The sequence below is a fragment of the Centruroides sculpturatus genome, unplaced genomic scaffold (genome assembly GCF_000671375.1).
Source record: "Centruroides sculpturatus isolate CEXI.00-Female unplaced genomic scaffold, Cexi_2.0 scaffold259, whole genome shotgun sequence".
NCBI classification, from domain to species: Eukaryota; Metazoa; Arthropoda; class Arachnida; order Scorpiones; family Buthidae; genus Centruroides; species Centruroides sculpturatus.
Genome location: NW_019384410.1, coordinates 244,660 through 264,797, shown reverse-complemented (window position 1 = coordinate 264,797; position 20,138 = coordinate 244,660). Strand labels below are relative to the sequence as shown.

Genomic DNA, 20,138 nt, shown 5'->3' with positions numbered 1-20,138 from the left:
ATCTCAGTCTGGTCATGTGGTGGTATTGAATTCAGACCAGTAAAAACATATGTAAATAAATCAACATACATATAATATTAATTACAAAGATTTAGTAAGGTTTTTCTTAGTTCCTAGAACTTAAAAAATTATCACAAAACAAGATCAACAGCTAATTGCATACTATACTCAGCATTAGTGATAAAAATATCTGTTTATCTTAAAATATATATTTTTGTCAAAATTTTATGAATTTATCAAATAATTTTTAGACTTAAAACCATATTTTTTTTTACAGTTCTAGAAAAATTTTAGTTTAATAAAATAATCTACTAATGCTTTGGGCATCTTACACTGCTTTCCTGAAATATTAGCAAAATGAATAAAGTTTTTAAATTTTTTGTTTGCTTTAAAAAATTTATTAATTGTTTGTTTTACTAATATTTGAGGAAAGCGGTGTAAGATGCTCCAAAACATTAATAGGTTATTATATTAAACTAAACTTTTGCTAGACCATAAAAAAGCTGTGGTTATTTTCTGATTTTCTTGTTCCAGCTTAATATATTTTCAAACTTTAATCTTCATGGACTGATGTTGATATACAGACCAATACTGTTTTTAAAATGGATTTTTTCTTCATATTTTTGAGTTTTTATTTATTTAAAGAACTCTGAAAAAAAAATAAAAAATGGTAACCAGAAAGAATAAAGCAATTAAACTAGAAAATTCTTATTTAGCTATCATTTGTCACATTATCTTTTCAATATGATAATATATAATCAGAGCAGAAAATTGTACCATTTATTTTTTTTATTCCATTATTCATGGAATTCAATATTTACGTTAACATTATATTTTAGTAATTTATGGCGACTAATTTTTTAAAACCCACAAAATGCAAATTATAACATTTTTTGGATGCTGTAATTTAAGTATTGAGAATGATTTACAATTTTTCACTGTACATTGTTCTGACATGACTCTATTGCCAACAGGAAAACATGGTGTACAGGGGCAAGACACTACTAATTTGAGGTGGAGAGCATAATTATATTTTAAATTATATAAATTAAAAATATGCTTAAANATAAAAACAATAAAAAATTATACTTCAGATGTTAATTTAGTATCAAAAACGTAAAATATTTGAGTAGCCCGAGAAATAGCCGAAGATTGCAGCGCCACAGCACTAGCAAAAATTTAAATTTGCCGACTGGAATGCTTTCGGATAACAGACGTTTCGGATAACCAGCTTTCGGATAAACGACACTCTACTGTATATGAACTTCCCATGCAAACCACATGTCATGTTATTTCACTTCAAAACTGAAAGGAGTTAATAGATGCCTGGCACAACTATATTGTTAAAGGAAAAGTACAATGTACAGGGACAAGACACTACTAATTTTAGGTGGTGAGCATATATTTTAAATTACATAAACTAAAAATATGCTTAAAAATTGCAGCCTGGCATTGTGACAACATAACAATAAATATTTGCTTGGTTTTTAAATAGCTTATGTTCAGGCAGTTAATAGATTTAAGAGGTTACAAGTTAATTGTGTTAATAGATATAGTTTATTTATTATCATTGCACAGATTTTAATACATTAAATGAAAAAATTGTGAAAAATGGTTCATCTCTCAACCTTTTCCGTGTTCAAATTTCTTTCTCGGTCATTTGAACTTTTTTGAACTAATACAAAATGCTAAAGCATATACATTTGTTCAAAGATATTTTTCATAATTATTTTTAGTGTCAGTTTTAAGCAGAAAGTTTTTGAATTTCATTACATGTTGTAAATGACTTTTAAATCAGTGGTTCTCAACTTTTTTGATGTCATAGAACACCATTCATATGCTTTCTATTTCATGGAGCATTAGCATCAATATATTCAAAAGTCAATAAGTAGTTCCATTTTTATTATTTTTTGTGAAACAGTGAAGCAATAAACTAATAGTCTTTTATTATATTGAACAAAACAGTAAACATGGAATTTTCTATGAATAATGCAATGCATTGTAGTATATTGGAATAAATTTGCAGTAGAGACTTATTTCCTCCATGGAACACTTGTGGCAAGTTTGTAGAACATGATTTGAGAACCACTGTTTTAAATGCATAATAAGAAAAATACTACATTTAAAAATTGACAGTAGAATATGAAGATAAATATATGCAAAATATCCAATTACTACTTTTTTGTTGTCAGAGGAAGGACAATGATTTAATAGTCTGGATAAGGATTATTTTAATCTATATGTCTGCAAAACTTGAACCCTGATTATTTGCAATATTATTCATAAAATAATTAAATCTCATTGTGTCTTTTTAGAGATGCAGTTGATTTTACATTTTTTATAATGAGAGAGTAAAAAAAGGGAATATGTGACAGAAAAATATATTAAAAATAAACATTTTTTATGATATAATTTAATGGAATATTTTTAGGAAATTATCCACTAAAGACAATGATAAAACTTTTTTTGGGAGTCATTTCTTATTTACCAATCTGCCGCCTGTCAACACTCCCACATTGTCTTTTCCAGAACATTGACTGCAAATTTGTAACTTTTGTTAAACTAGGCATGGCCATTCCACTCACCACCTCATAACTTCTGCCTACATATTTTATAAATATTCTCTGCCCCTGCAGACACATGCAGTACTTTAACTCATTTTTTATCATTTGTTTTTATTATTTACTTTTATTCCTATTTATGTATATAGTAATTTTTATTACTTTCCTGCTATTACCATCTATGTAAAAATGTTCCATTAAAATTTAAAAAAGCTTTGTTATTTTTTGTTTTTGAAGAAGTTTGCAATATCATAAGCGAAATTACTTGAATTAAGTCTGTTGTTCACTTGTTTTGAGTTTTTAATACCTGATTCAAAGTATTGAATTTATATTTAATGATTTTGATGCTCATTTCCACTAATTTTTGTAAAATACATAGAATATATAATAATTGCTTTAGTAAATCGGGAAAGTCTAGATTCCAAATACAGTAGAGCCTCGATTATCCGACTCAATTAGGGACTGGGGTTGGTCGGATAATTGAAAAGTCGGATAACCGAAAAGTATAAAAAAATCCATTATTAGTGTAGTATATTATTATATCCCATGTAATTAGTATATTAGTATATCACTATTAACCTACTTCGCATTGAATTTTCATCGATGTTAAGCCTAACAAAAATTTTTAAAATAATAATCGTCACTATTGTATCGTTAAAAATTAGAAAATTAAGCCTCGTTTAAATACTGGCTTCCTTTCATGGTCGAATTGCCAGCTAAAACACGTAAAAATAATATTAAAGTAGCCAAGACATAGCCAAATATTGTACGCCACATCACTAGCGGACGTTTGAAATTTGCCAACTAGGATGGTTGGTTAATCGGGGGTCAGATAATCAAGGCTCTACTGTAGTTCATTGTAAATAATTGTATGAAATATTTATTATTATTATATTTAAATTAAAAATAACTGTTTTTATTACAGAATAAAATTTTGTAATATTTTTTTACAATTTTATATTTGTAGGCCTAAAGTGAAGGAAGTAGTTCAAAGACATACTTATCTCTATATTATTGCATAGTAAGTATATTCTTAAATATATATTAGTTTCATTTTAAAGATAATTTTAAAATGATAAACGTTATCACATTCTGTAATTCAAATAACAATTAGAATTTAAAAACCTTTTTGAAAATATATTTCTTGTAAATAAACATTTTCAGCATGTATATGTGATAATTTAATTGTAAGAACCAATGACAAAATAGAAGCAGTTTTAATATACAGTATTAATGCCATATGATTTTAATCAATTTTTTTGGTTGAAATTTAGCCTCAAAAGAACTAACATATTCAAATGATACAGCCAGATTCTTATCAGGTACAATATAGTTAATTAATTAACAAGGTATCAAGTAGTTTGGATTAGAAGTAGATGGTTAAGCTGCCATCTCACGTTAAATTTAATAATTAAAAATAAGTTTGTTTAGAATATTCTGGAAGATAAGATTATCATGGAGTGGGACTCAAACCTGCAACTCCTGCTTACCATGCAGACAGTGGTGCACCTGGGGGGTGGGCCAAGGGACCTTGGCACCCCCAAAGTAAAAGGAAAAGAAACACTAGTAGATTTCCAAAAATATTTTTCTACTTAAAGTTCATTTTTTTATTTATATTGTCATGTGTTTTATTTCTATATTATTTATGAATTAGTGGTTACATAAGGTGGGGATTTTATTGAGTTTGCATTAAAAAAAAATTTTTATTCATTCAACTTGGCTCACATCAAGATTAAATCTTGAGTGTGCCACTGTATGCAGATGTGTTACCAGTTACACTACCTGGACATCAGTTAAATCTGTCCATTTATTTATTATTATTAGTTTATTGAATTAATTCAAGAAATAAGTAATAAACAAAATTGGAAGAAAAACAATATTTAATTAAATTAAGGGAAATATAATTTGAGCTATTCAGCTAAGAAAATGAATAAGTTTGGTTAAAAATGTCTTCACAATTTATTGAAATGGTCTAACTTGTAAAACAAAATTCATTAAAAAATACCTGACAATAAGCTTTATACAGTATAGGTATTGTATTGGTAAGTTGAGGTATTACTGTACTATAAAAAATTTTTATAGTACAGTAATACCTCAACTTATGCTACCCCGACTAACGCGAACTCGAAGTTACACAATTTTCAAATCTCGTTGATTCGTCTTTTTATTTGAGTGCTATGCAACTCTTGATTACTCACTCCCCCCACACTATTGTTCAGCTTACATGTTCGGACGTGTTGCGCGGAATCAACACATAGCTACAATTTATTTTGTGTTATTTATTTCTGTGTTTGTTATATCTACGGAGACTTCAGAGACTCTATGTGGTGATTTCTTGTAACTGTGAACAAATCAAATGACGAGATAAGATTAACAAGAACATTTATTAGCTTACATACATCTGACTTGGATTTACCCAAATTGCGAAATTACACCCCAACTTACACGAATTTGACTTATGCAGTTATCGCTCGGTCCACCTATCGTGTAAGTTCGGGGTATTACTGTAATAGCTTTCTTAGAATTGCCCTTTAAGTAAAATTCTCTCTCTCAATTTCATTAAAAAAGTTTTTGGGTAAATTTAATCTTTAAAAGTAAAAATTATTCTTTCAAATAAACTAGAACAAAATTTTAGGGATGTAAGTTATTTATCAAATCTCTTCTTAGTCATTATTAGGCAGATTGCTAGATCTTATGACTCTTGTCATACTTGAAAATTTATCTTATTCTATGATTATATTGTCCCCCTTAGATAATTTCTCATGAAGAGATTGAAAGATTTTATTTAAATAAAGATGAGAGCTTAACTAAATTAATAATTTTATATTTGAAATTTTTTTGTGTTTGAAGACATAATTGATTTTCCTCATTTTGTTGTTTCATGTTTTAATGTTTTTTTATCTAAAATTGTTCAGCCATTTATGTATCAATATTTTTCTGGCCTCTGAAGTGTGAAAATCTATCATGTTTTTATTTGATCTCATAACATTTGTTTTTCTAATATTTTCTTGAATCTGATACTGTTTTTCATAAGAATTAAAAAAATGCAAATCAATTTTAATTGATTTTTCGATTATCGTACTAGCATTCCATTTTGGAATTTGATTCATTAAAAATCCTGAGGCAGACCTTAGAGAAGGCCTAAAACATATTAAAGTTATGTTACAGGTATTTAAAGGTTTTGTTTTTGGTTGAATTAACTCCAGTAATTTGAAAATGAGATACGAGGGCTGATTTTTTTCCCATGCTCCGATGGTCCATAAAACAGACAAGTTATAAATAACAAAATGAATTTATTACCAAAAGTTAGGTACAAGCATGGTTACTTTTTGACATAATCACTGTGAAGATTGAGGAATTTGTCATATCTGTGGACGAGCTTTTCCATTCCCTCTTCATAGACTGTTGCCACCAATGACTTGAGATGGGCCCTAATGTTGTTTTGAAGATCGTCATTAGTCTTGAACCTCTGCCCTCCTAACCACTTTTTTGTTCAGGAAAGAGGTGGAAGTCACTTGGTGCTAAATTGAGGCTATACATTGTGTGTTTAAAGGTGGTGAAGACTTCCACTTAGCTTGGAACTTTTTAATGTGTGAAGAATTGAAAACATGACTAGCAGGACAGAGGTTTGAGACTAATGACAATCTTCAAAACAATGTTAGGGCCCATCTCAATTCACTAGTGGCAACATTCTATGACAAGGGGATGGAAAAGCTCGTCCACAGATATGACAAATTCCTCAATTTTCATAGTGATTATGTCAAAAAGTAACCATGTTTGTACCTAACTTTCGATAATAAATTCATTTTGTTATTTACAGTTGTCTTTGTTTTATGGATCATTGAAGCTTGAAAAAAAAACAAACTACGTATTTTTAATATTAAACAAAAAAAAATCTATTTGAAATAGGTTGTCAATTTATTTTATATATACAGTGGAGTTGTTTGTTTTATATTGGTCCCAACACATTCCTATTTCTTTCTTTCAATGGTGAATTACTTCATAATAATTACACTTATGGATAAGGAATGGATGATGGTATTAGATTACAAAGCTCTGTACCTGTCAATTAAATTGCCTCCCTGCTTTTGTGCCCTGAGAGACTTTTTGTTAGCTAAAGTTAACAACTCTATGAAATACCACATGCAGATCTTGAAATTGGCAGATTTAATTTGCCACACATCTTTCTTTCAATTTGAAGATAAAACTTACTTGCAGGCATGGGGCATACCGATGGGTAGCCCCATGTCGGCTATACTCTGCAAATTAGTGTTGTGTAAACTCAAAAATCATATACTCCCCTCATTCCAGGAAGACATATTGTCCAACGCAAGATATGTTGATGATATCTTTATTTTGTGGAAAGATAATCTCAGAGTTAACCAGTTTATAGATCTGATCAACAACAACCCATATGGATTAACTCTGGAGCTGGAACAGGAAAATGGAAATAATGTTAATTTTTTGGATTTATCTATAACTTGCAAAGAAGGAGAAATCAGAACAGATATATACCAGAAACCCAGTTATCTTCCTATCATCATTCCTAGGAACTCCACAGATCCTGAGCATATAAAAATGGCAGTATTTTGTTCATGGATAAGGAAGGCACACACGCATTGCACCAGCATCTGTGACACTTACAATGAGTTGGAATATATCTGAAATATAGCGATACAGCAAGGGTACCATAGAGAAAGAATAGATGATCTCTTTGTGAATTATCAGAAGCGACACTCCTCGCAGGGAGGGAATCAGCATAAAGAAAGAGTTGTGCTCAATTACATACCATTCCTTAAAGGAATGGTTAAGAAAGTTACCAGAAATAAGAATATACAGATAGTTTACAAGGATAATCCCACCGTATATAGGCTCTTAAGGAACGATAAATGCAGTTACGAACGCAACGCAATGGCAGGGGTATACTCTATATCGTTAAAAGACCATAGATTTAACTCCAATTTGGTATGCATAGGAGCAACCATGAGAAACTTAAAGAAAAGAATTGCTGAACACAAGCACTCGGTGAATAAAAACATAGACTCTACGGTGCTTGCTGCTTTTGCCAAGCAGTAGAATATCGAGGTCTTCTGGGATCAAACATCAATCATCAAGGCTACAAGATCCAGGCAAGCCGTGAAACATCTGGAAAAACTAGAAATTCACAAGGCACAGTTGCACAGAAACTGTATTAATCATAGGGATCTGATGGATTATCGTCAGCATGGAAATCCTTCTACGATGAGTTGACGTAGTTTATATAAGCGGGGAGGTTAATTAAGATAATTTTACTGGATGTATATATTTTATTTTGTTTCTTTATTTCATTTTAATTAGCTTGTATAATTTTTGTGATTATTTAAACTTGTTAAATGTTAACATATATTTATGAAACCGCGTTTTGAATTTTATTTTACATAATTTCGAATTCTTCGTTCAATTCAAAATGATAACTGAGGATGATCACTTAAAGTGTTTGAAAGCATTTTTAAGATATTAAAAAATGATTTGCTGGATTGTTTAAAGGTTTTGGTTTTTATTTTTATGTGAATTATTTCATTTACAGTATGTCTAAATTCATGATGGAATTTCATTTATACAGACAACTCTTCATAAATCAGGAAGATAAAAAATATTCAGAAAACAAAAAAAAAACATATCAAAGTTTTAAAAAGCAAAACTTGAATTTGATTATATTGTATGTTTTATTTTATGTATTTATTTCAGGTTAGTAAACAAAAGAAGTGTGTAACAGTACATGTAGTTAGACTATGATAGTTATATCTATACTGAACATGTACATACTTTTTTCATGAGATTACTCTCTAAAGAAATCAGTACAATAATTACTTTTATAGCATTTACATTTTATTAGGTATTATAAGTATTCTAGCATATAGAAATGTCCATCGGTTATTGTAGGATACTATACCATTTTTATAAGGAACTTAAGCAACCATAGATGTTGGAACTTGCAAGGGTTCTGGAACCAATATATCATAGATACCAAGGGATGACTGTATGTCATCTCTTCTGTAATAATGATATCATGATATTTTTTTAGAAAGTACAGGGTAGGTGGAAAGTAACTAGGCATATGAGAAATCACTATAATATCTATATTTCTAATGTTAAATAATTTATCATCATCTTTGCATGTACCTTATTAAGTAGAAATACATATGCATACCTTAAAATTCAATGTAGTTACTAGTACCATCCACCAACTTCTTCAAATGATTGAGGATCATAACGTGGACAAGCGGCCACTTCTCTGTACATCCACAGCTGAACGAACCTGTGGTCATTAGCTTCAAATGACAATTCTTGATTATTTCTGGATGGATTGCAGCATGATATCCCTTTACTGTATGTCACCATCTCTTCATTGCAACCACTGATTTCCACACTTTGTAGCATGCAACAATCTACACTCATTCCTGAACAGAAAAGTAGTCATCTTTTTTGCTACTGCATGTGTGGCCTCTCTGTCACTACCCACATCACCAATGCAGGAATTATAAGATTCCATTGATTGATGTACAGCATACACAAATTTTACTATGATGCTATAATTTTTGTAATAATAATAATAATTTCTCAATGCCTACAATTTTTAGAATACATTACTTTTGTTCTGTTTTTGTATCCCTTTAATCATATTTCTGGAATTAAATGGCATAATATGAACTCCATCACATGTCTCCTCAGAGAGGGAGGATTAGTTGTAGATATTTGCTTAATGGACACAAAGTGATCACAATATAGGGGAAGTTTACATGTTTGTAGTATATTGAAACAACAGAAGTACAGGGCATATACCTCTCATTACAAGCACCTTTCAGTCAAAAATACACACAGGCTGTAAGAAGCAAAAATTACTTTTGAATTTATTACTATTCATTAGATATGCAAATTATATCTACTTGACCACCACTGACCATGGCAATCTCATAACAGTACTTGCAGTAAAAAGTATTATTGTTTTTTTTTATAACAATAACTCAAAATAAAAGATAAACATTGAAATATTTGTTAAAAGCTTCAATATTTTGAGTTTGTCACAAAAATTAAGTTCTGCTGTTTGATGATGCATCTGAAATTTTAATTATGTTGTTTTGATCCATCTTCTGAGAGATACATTATGAGTGTATTTTCTAATCTTTAAAATCTTTAAATTTTTTTTCTAATTTATTTTAGTTTTCATTAATTAAAATAAAGTAGAATGCAAATTTTTTTAACCAAATATTAATAGTGGTTTTTGCAGTGAAAACTAAATAAGTAACAAAATTGACACTAAAGTTGACATTCCTTTTTACTTTATTTTTTAAGCACTGTAATGTAGAAATCAATCTTACATCAATTAAAGTAACATTTGTGTAAAATTTAAACTTATTTTTTACTTTTTTACTTCATATTGTGTATGACTGATTAATAAATTCTATTTTATTTAATTGAAGCTTATATCTACTTAATAAATATAAGAATTTTTTATTACATTAAGAAAAACTTAATAGGAGATTGGTGTATTTTTGAATTATCTAAATCACATAAACCAAAATACTGGATGCTTCATATGACTTCATATTGTTTTTATAAATGAAACTTGCTCTTTGAACACAATTTGATATTTCAATCATCTCTAATTATTTTCATGAAGTAACTGAATTGTAAACAAAAAGTTGTTTTATTTATTTTATATTGTTATTAGAGGTACTTTAATTCTGAAATATTTTGAAATGAAACAAATTAAAAAGTTAAAATATATTTTATCATAACTAAAATTGAATAATGACATTTGTATTAGTTTGTTTATTTTAGTTTATATAGTGATATCTTTGATTTTAAATTTAAAACACATTAAATTTCAATTGTTTTTAAATAAAAATGCTAATTCAGTTAATGTTGAGGACATATATTACTTGCATCCTTTGCATGCTTTAATCTTACTATGACTTTTACTTGATCCATATTAATATAGAAAAGTTGGTTATACCATTATCATAATTACAGTTAAAAGTCTAAAGAATTTTATAGAAATTAATTTTAAATATACAATAGAAATGAAACTTGCTAAAATATCTTTAATCTTTACAACCAGCATTTTTGTAGAAACAAATAAATCGATGACTTGTTAAAAACAGAAATAGTAAAGGAATAATAAACAATTTTTCTATGAAACATTATTAAAATTGATATTATTAAAAGTATATTATATTCTGTTTTAATTATTACAATAATTTGATAAAAATTCTCCCAAAAGTGCCTAATTGTTGATTCATGAAATTAGCTATTTCATTTCACTTCCAAAAACAATTAAAAAATGAAATATCAGGAAGTTATCCTATGCTATGACTTTATGTTCTCACTAATAGATATCTATCATTAAACCTGTGATAAATGTTAGATTAGTTTCTAAAGCAATTTTCAATGCTAACATATAACTCCTATATTAACATTTATATCAAACTAAATCTTCTTCAAAACGCTCAGAATTGTTTAAATCAAAGAATTTTCACAAATGCTTTGTTGTAACAACAGGATGTTATATTCTTCTATGTAATAAGTACAAGTTTAAACTGCTGTTAATGGAGTGATACATCCAAAAGATATTTGAATAATTTTGGGTTCCTTGAGGAAGATTTGAAGTTTGATTTGAATGCTTCAAAATATTTTTTATATTAGTTTTCTGTACTATTGGATATCTGATTATTTCAATTATTACTAATTTGTAATCAAGTAAAAAGGTTGACTAAGTTTCCAGTATTCTTTTTTACAAATTGCTAGAGGTAAGTTACCTGCCAAGCTTTGCATTTCTAATTCTGAATATGAATTAATATAATTTTCTGTAATTCTCAACAGATTTGGCAGATGAATTCAATTTAGTTTCTTTGTCTGAAAGTCTTCTGTTTCCATTAGAATCTCATAATGGTTTATTCATAGAAAAAGTCCTTATCTATCGTCATATTGACAGTTCTAATAGCATTTTGGTTTTCTATGTGAAAAATTTGTTTGTTTATTGAAATTGATAAATTCTTTCATTAATATGAATTTGAGGGAATTTTTGGATGGTCATGATCTCTCAAAAGCTAAAAAAAAGGTTCATTATCCCATAGAAATATATTTAATTTTGGGAAGTTTTACAAATATATGGTCATCAACATAATAATTTCACAGTTTATTTTAAGCTAGAAAATTAAAATTAAAAGAAAATTTTATAATTAACATGCATGAAATTAAAATTCTGTTGCAAGTTTTATTTAATTTTTGTTCTATGTGAGGAGAATTATTTTCTTAAGTTGCATTGAAAGTTATCTTTATCCTTAATCCAGTGAAGTCTGGGTTGGGCAATGGACTCTAGACCTCTATCTCTTTCCATCTTTCCACCACTCCTCTGCAAACACCACTGTTACATCGTCAGTCCTTTTTCTTAGGTCTTCAGCTACTTTGTCCATCCACATCTTTCTGGGTCTTCCCTCCATCTCCTTCACCAATAACAACTATGGTATTCTATTGTCTTCCATTCACTTGGTATGTCCAAACCATCCATCTAATTTGTTCTAGCTTCTCTCTCGAATTTTTCACTCCCATACTTTCTCTTTTTTCTTCATTCCTTATCCTGTCTCTTCTGGTCTCAGCAGTGTTAAAGAATCCAATAAGTACAGATTAAAATATGCTTACATATTGTTATTTTAACATATTTTCTGCCAAGAACACTTACTTTAGGTAACCTAAATACTATAATTCTTATTCATTATGTTATATATTTAATTATCTTATTGCATTTAACTCCACCTGTAGCCATAATAAACAGGTAATATGGCAAAGTTTAAGATATCTAAAAATTCAATAAGGTAAAATGTTTTCCACTAATAATTTTTTCTTGTCAGATCATGAACATTAACAGGCATAAAATAGAATTATCATTAACATTAGAAATTAACTGATTCAAATATAGAAATGTAGAAAGGCATGTGACAATTTAAATTTTAAGTTTTTTTTTTTTGTGTTTAAAATTGTTCATAGTTATATTATTCTGTTTGACTATTATTGTTCTGATGATGATAGAAACTAAAAGGGCTCATTAAATCTTCATATTTCCTGAACTTTTAGTCTATCATTACTTGTTCGTTCTAATATTTTAATAAGTAGAATAATAGAATAAAATACTTCACTACATAACACTAAATAATGTTAATTTGAAATAAAAACAGAAATAATAATAATTTTTTTTATATTTAGTGTGGCGTTCTTAGCACTGTACATCACATTGGTCTGTTGCTCAGAATTGAGGTGAGTTTTTTAATATATATATATATATGTATTAAAGAAAAAATTCAGAATATTAAATAAATGTAAAAATCATATTTTAAAACATTATATCAATATAAAATTTCTTTATCAAAAAACAGGAGAAAATGGCCAACAAACATCATTCTTCTTGGATTATTTGTGAGTAGTATTATATTTCATATTAGTTTTATTAAAATATTTCTGTAAAATGCTTCTTGTCTAGTCTTGTATTCAATTTTATGAGCTCTATGACAAGCTTTTCTTTTCCACTAGATATAAAATTTCTTTATCAAAAAACAGGAGAAAATGGCCAACAAACATCATTCTTCTTGGATTATTTGTGAGTAGTATTATATTTCATATTAGTTTTATTAAAATATTTCTGTAAAATGCTTCTTGTCTAGTCTTGTATTCAATTTTATGAGCTCTATGACAAGCTTTTCTTTTCCACTAGACTTATTACACTATTAATTAGAAACAGGACAATCTTTAGAAAATCACATTTTTATTTCCTAGAGTATGCATTTTGGACTTCGAGTCCCTTATCAACTCTTTGTGATGTAAATGGTTATGAGAAATTCAGAAATGGTGACGATTGATAAAATACGGATGATAATTATTAATTTACAAGTACATATTTGAGTAGATATGACAGTACGATACATAAAGTAGTAATAGCAGTGAGAGGCAAACAATATACATAATAAAGTACACTGTGTAAAACTGTGACATTGGAAACTGTTTTACCATTAAAATAATAAAATAGAATGATAAAGTAAAAAACATGTGTACATTAAAACAATAAGATTATAAACATATTTACAGTAAAATCGTAACACAATAAAACGACTCACAGAAATCACATATTATGATTTTACTGTAAATATGTTTATAATCTTATTGTTTTAATGTGCACATGTTTTTTACTTTATCATTCTGTTTTATTATTTTAATGGTAAAACAGTTTCCAATGTCACAGTTTTAACAGTGTACTTTATTATGTATATTGTTTGCCTCTCACTGCTATTACTACTTTATGTATCGTACTGTCATATCTACTCAAATACCTGTAAGTTAATAATTATCATTTGTACAAGGTCTGTTCAAAAAGTATCGGACCTTTTTTTTTCCGCGTAAACCAATGATGCGCGAGAGGCCTTTTTCGGTGGAGTTGTGGAGGGGACAGTCATGCACAGCCCTGAATTTTTTCCCGCCTGCAGGAAGCGTCAGTCATTAGCAATCGGCCTATGAGTGAGGTCATGTAGTGTGCTCTCGTCGGATTCCACTAAGCTGGAAAGTGACTGAACAACGTGAGCAGCGATATTACATCAAATTTTGCCAAAAACCTTGGTGATACCCGAGTGTAAACCATTCGCAAGATTCAGGAGGCTTTCGGGGACCATCCTCGAGGCCAAAAAAAGCGCGGCAGGTCTGCAGCAATATCAAAGGTCATGTTGACAGTTTTTTTTACTCTCGTGGGGTGGTGTGTCGTGAGTACGCACCACAAGGCCAAACCATTGCAAAGGAGTACTACCAGGAGGTCCTTCGTCGTCTTTCCGATACAGTGCGACGCAAACAATCAGATCTGTGGTCAACCAAAACTTGGCAGCTCCATCGTGATAACACATCCGCCCATTCTGCACATCTGTTTCGGGCTTTCGTCGCCAAACACAATACTCCTGTGGTTCGTCACGCTCCGTACTCTCCCCACATGGCTCCATGTGACCTTTGGCTATTTCCCAAGCTGAAAATGCCACTAAAAAGAACCCGAATTTAGTCGAGAGAAAACATCGTGCGGAATGCGACGGACCGGCTGATGGCCATTCCAAAAGATGCGTTCCAGCAGTGTTTCCAGCAATGGCAGAAACGCTGGGAGAAGTGTATACATTACCAAGGAGACTACTTTGAAGGGGATTAGGGTTTTCTACCTCAAAGTCAATAAATGTATTTTTGCCGACCAAAGGTCCGATACTTTTTGAACAGACCTTGTATTTTATCAATCGTCACCATTTCTGTGCTTCTCATAACCATTTACATCACAGAGTTGATAAGGGACTCGAAGTCCAAAATTCATACTTAGGAAATAAAAATGTGATTTTCTAAAGATTGTCTTGTTTGGTGTATTAATTGATGGTGTAATAAGTCTAGCAGAAAAGAAAAGCTGTCATAGAGCTCGTAAAATTGAAAATATTTCTCATAACTTTAAAGTAATTTTAGTGAATTTTTTATAAATATTTTTTCTTTTTGAAAATTTCAGACTGTAAGTTTAAGCTACTTGGTTGGAGCTATCTCAAGGTATGGTTCATTTTATATTAAAGTTTTCATCAGATATTTAAGACATTGAATTTTCACTTATCAGTAATAACAGCATTCTAATTTGAAATATAAAACAAATTACTTTTTCCTGTTGAAATATCAGTCAGTATGTTTTTCTGTAAATGTCATGCTTCTGAATTCTTTTAGAACAACTTTCTTCTATTCTTTAATCTTCACATAAAGAATTTAATGTCTTGCAAGTTATGAAAGTAAAAATACCATTATTATGTACTTAACATTATTAATTCATATATATACAGTATAGCATCAATTATCAGAATACCAATCAGCTGAAACATCGGTTAACAGAAAGAGTTCCAGTCAGCAAATTCATATTTCTGCTAGTGCTGTGGCGCTGCATCACTCTCCCTGCTTGCCAACCTAAACTGTAGGCCTACTTTAATGTACTACTTTATATAAGATATGTATTTGTAAGATGTATGATACAAAATATATACAGTACAGTTTTGTGTTTAATATATTTTTTCATAAATGATCAGTTATCCGTACAATCCCAGTCTCAAATTGTTTTCGGATAATCGATGCTCTACTGTATATATACAGTAGAACCTCGATTATCCGGATTTTCGATAATCCAGATTGTTCAAAATAAACAAAAATTTTACGAATTTGCTGATTTGCACTTGGCAAATTATGACACTGTTTATGTACGTGATGGAATGCATAACTTTTTTTGTTTCAACAGCGTCTCACCCAGCACAGTGGTCATAAACTCTTAAATATATTTTACGTTGTAATAAAAATATAACTTGACATACATATTTATAAATAATTTATATTCAAATTACATCATTTCTATGACCAAGGGTGGCATAAGGCGTGGATGATGTGGGCCACTGCCTATGCCTCGTGCCTCGAAGGTTTATGCATTACTTAAAAGCCGCGAATGCGACGAAAAAATTTTATTCATCATAAAACAATAAATAGTTTGTCAAATTTTTATTCATAAAAATGCAGTTTCAACTGCTTTTTATTTTATAAAATCCATTTTCTTATGCCACCAGAGGGTCTTTTAAACAATAGGTAGTCTGTTAGCACTGGTCAGTAGTAGTCCAAATTCAATACAAACATTTGTTTCTTGAAAATTTGATCACAATTTAAATACAGTATTTATTTTTAATATTACTGATATGTCATCGAAAAGAAAATGTGTTGTATTAGCATTAAAAGACAAATTAAAGTATTTGTTTCGATTATCCAAATTTTTCCGTATCCGGTATATCTTCATCCCCAATTAGTCCGGATAATCGAGGTTCTACTGTATACATTATAATATTTGTAAGTACATAAGTTTTATATTAATTATATTCTTCTGTGTTGTTACATATTAACATTACTAACAATATTATTATAAGATGTTGGAATATTGATCCAATATGTCAGATTTGAGAACCTAGACTGATCTACCATATATTTTTCTTCAAAGTTTGATTTAAAATGATATTTAAGTAATAACTATTGAAGTTAGAACTGTATAAATTTAATGCCATATACAAGAAACAAATTGTGATGTTGGCTAGTTCATATTTGGCTTTAGAAAAGCTTAAAGTAAGTAAGTTTTATTGTTTTTTGTAAATTAACAGAACATTTGTTTGTGGCAAAATTAAATCATTATGAATCAAATTTAATTATAAAATTATTTAAAATTTACTACTCTTCTGTTTTTCTTTATTTTTAAAAATATTAATTTATTATAATTACTAAGTATTTAAAATTTAAAATATAGGCTTTAGGTTTTTTGTTTTGGAAATATAAACTCAAATTTTTTTAAAACTTGACATTTGATATTGTCAATAGATACAATTCCAAAAATGTAGAACTTTGAATATCAAAATGAGAATTCAATACTAAACTTGAGCTTGCTAATGTTTCTAGTTTAATATTTCTGTTGTTAATATTTGTATACAATATTTTTTAATATAATTTTTTAAAAAGAATTAATGCACCAAATACCAACTATTGCATGTTTGGAAAATATCAATTTTTAAAATTATTCCACTTTTGTAAGAACTTGGATTTTTTTACACAGGATGAGTTAATAAATTTGGTCCAAAATATATACTTATTGTATTTTCATGTACATAATTCATGATGGCATATAGCCCACAAAAATTACCAGAAAAAAAATAGAATTTTTACATGATTTGTTGTGCTATTTATCATATGGTTATGAAGGGCATCTCAGTTAGTTCACCTTCAACTGCAGGGAACACAGGCTATTTTGAAGGATTTGAAAGGCTATCCTTGATTATTTTCTTCAAACAGTTGCGTAATAAGTAGACATATTAGAAAAACAAATTAAAACATTAATTACATATTTAATCTTTTACATTTAAACAGTATTTATGTATTAAAAAAATAATACAACACACTACGTTTAAAAAAGTGGAGGTTTCTTAACATTGAAGTAGCATGATAAGATGAAGACTGAGGAGAGGGAAATAAAAAAGACACAATGTTTTAAGCAGTGGAGCAGAACTGAACCTAGTTTCACTAGTAAGCATACATTACTCCACAGGCAAAAGTTTGTAATTGTAATCTAAAATTAGCATATAACCCACCCCATCATATAACTTGCTCCTCATTCAAATTATCTAGATCAGTGTTTCCCAACGTGGGGCCCACGCCCCACGGAGCAATTCGATTGTTAAGGAGGACAATTCAAAAATGACTCATCCAGAGTTTAAGTTAATCGTATAACCGCTGTATATGTTAGGGGGGCATAAGAATTTTAGAAAGGCTTAGGTGGGGCATAGCACAAAAAAGGTTGGGAAACACTGATCTAGATAATTTAACACAGTAATTTCAAGGTAACAAAATTTATGTATTATTTTACATGAAAGATTATTCTTTGGCAGGAAAGGATATTAGAAATTCTCTTATATACTGTTACAGTAAAATTTTAGTTTTCATATATGATATGTTTTTATTTTTATTAAATTCTCATAGATTTTTATTGATCAATATTAGAATTTGTCTTGAGACATTAAATATTTTGTGAGGATTATCTTGATAATCATTATAGTATTTGGTATTTTATTTCAAATGTAATTTTATAGCATGTTTTATTTTTTGCAGTTATCACAACACAAATATTGTATTAATGGCCATGGGAATTTGTGCTGCCTGCTGCTTGGCAATTACTATTTTTTCTTTTAACACAAAGGTAATATTTATTTTTATATTTTATTTAGATAATTCATAACTCTAATATCTCACCAATTTTATGTGTAGATTGATTTGACAAGCTGTGGTGGTGTACTGTTCATTCTTTGCTTTGTTTTGTTCCTGTTTGGCATTCTTACAATATTCACCTACAATTCTGTAAGTTTAATTTACATACATACTAATAGTTGAAAACGTAATTTTACTAAAAAGTGTAATAAAAATAATTTTAGATATTGAACACAGTCTACTCTGCATTAGGAGCATTGCTGTTTATGTTGGTGAGTTAGAATTTCTGTAAAGTTAAGAAGGAAATTTTATACTCTTAAAACATGTGTTTTTATTTTATTTTTAGTTTTTGGCTTATGATACCCAAATGCTGATGGGCGGGAAAAAACATCAACTCAGTGCTGAAGAACATATTTTTGCAGCTTTGCAATTGTACTTGGATATTGTTTACATATTTCTTTTCCTTCTCTCTCTGATGGGTGATAGAAAATAAAGTTATTTATGACATATATACTACATACATACATACAAAACATAACAGAAAATTAAATAAGATTTATTATATAGTAGTTTTTGTTTTTTTTTTCCTCCTGTGTTAAGCAAAAATATCTTGCACTATATTTTCATTTTGAAAGTAAAAGTTATTATTTTGACAATTTTATAATTGATATCAATCAGAACAATATACAGAAAATGAACAATTATGAAATAAGTGATTTTTATATTATATAAAGAAATATACTATATTTAAAATATTGTGCAAAAAGATCTTTGATTTATATGTTCATGTCAATTAATCAAAATCCAAACTAGGTGTTAATGTTGTTGATTGTACACATTGTATATGGTATTTGTTGATTATAATTCTATAGTGTACAGAAATTAATAACTCTAAAAAATAATAGAATTCATTACATATTCATGAAAATTGTAATACAATATGATCCAAATTTGCTAAAACAATCTATTACATGTATTTAATATAATTTTAGATTATTTTTAGAAACAACTGGTGTTATTTTTACAATGAAATGTCTATTTGGGGATTGTCGTACAAGGTGAAATTGCATTTTCATTATAGAAGTTTTTTTTATTATGGTATTCCAATTATATCCTAAACATTTCCTATTTTATGCACTTGGTAATATGTATATAAGATCATATACTGAACTGTATAATATATTTCAGTTTGTAAAAATGTTATATTAAATTCTAATGTTAGTTTATTCAATTAAATTTTTCACAGATGGATACACTATTTGCAGAATAATTGTATAAGTTAAAAATATTTTTTCATGTGGAATAAAATTCAGAAAAAAAGAATTATTGAATTTGAGATTTTAGTCAAAAATAAATAAATAAAAATCTTTATTGTTTCATGAATATTTAAATAAGAATGTTGTTTTTGTTGTTTTATTCATAAATTTTCAGACACACTTTCTCTTATAAATCTCAAACTGTAATAATTTTTTTTTATGTGCGTTTCTTTTTATCATATGCATTTTCTTCATTCATCATAATATTTATTTATAAAGGTATTATGTTTTGTTATAATTAGATATAAGATTTTGATTGAATGATAAACATAATTAAACATTAAGCAGGAGGATTTTATTCATATTAATACATACTATTATGAAAGAAATTCAAAATTTAAATAAGAACAAATGTATTACTGAATATTTAATAGTTAAAATAGAAACAATAGTCTTTTGGGACAATAGTCAGGTGGTGCTTGAAATTTGACATTTTATAGGATCTCTTATGATACGC

General features: G+C 28.6%; 1 protein-coding gene across 3 annotated transcripts in view; it reads left to right on the top strand.

Moving 5' to 3' along the window:
* Window positions 1–19,862, top strand: part of LOC111618996 (protein lifeguard 2-like) — a 50,869-nt gene extending 31,007 nt beyond the window's left edge. For 2 of the 3 annotated variants that reach the window (XM_023360623.1, XM_023360624.1), the window contains exons 5-12: window positions 3,529–3,582; window positions 12,804–12,854; window positions 12,974–13,013; window positions 15,112–15,149; window positions 18,270–18,357; window positions 18,426–18,515; window positions 18,590–18,637; window positions 18,712–19,862. In XM_023360623.1, the coding sequence (XP_023216391.1) occupies window positions 3,529–3,582; window positions 12,804–12,854; window positions 12,974–13,013; window positions 15,112–15,149; window positions 18,270–18,357; window positions 18,426–18,515; window positions 18,590–18,637; window positions 18,712–18,858 (556 nt within the window). In that variant the 3' untranslated portion in view covers window positions 18,859–19,862. Of the gene's footprint in view, window positions 1–3,528; window positions 3,583–12,803; window positions 12,855–12,973; window positions 13,014–13,154; window positions 13,195–15,111; window positions 15,150–18,269; window positions 18,358–18,425; window positions 18,516–18,589; window positions 18,638–18,711 lie in introns of all 3 variants that reach the window. The other variant, XM_023360625.1, reaches the window with a different exon arrangement.
* The last annotated feature ends 276 nt before the right edge of the window (window positions 19,863–20,138 follow it).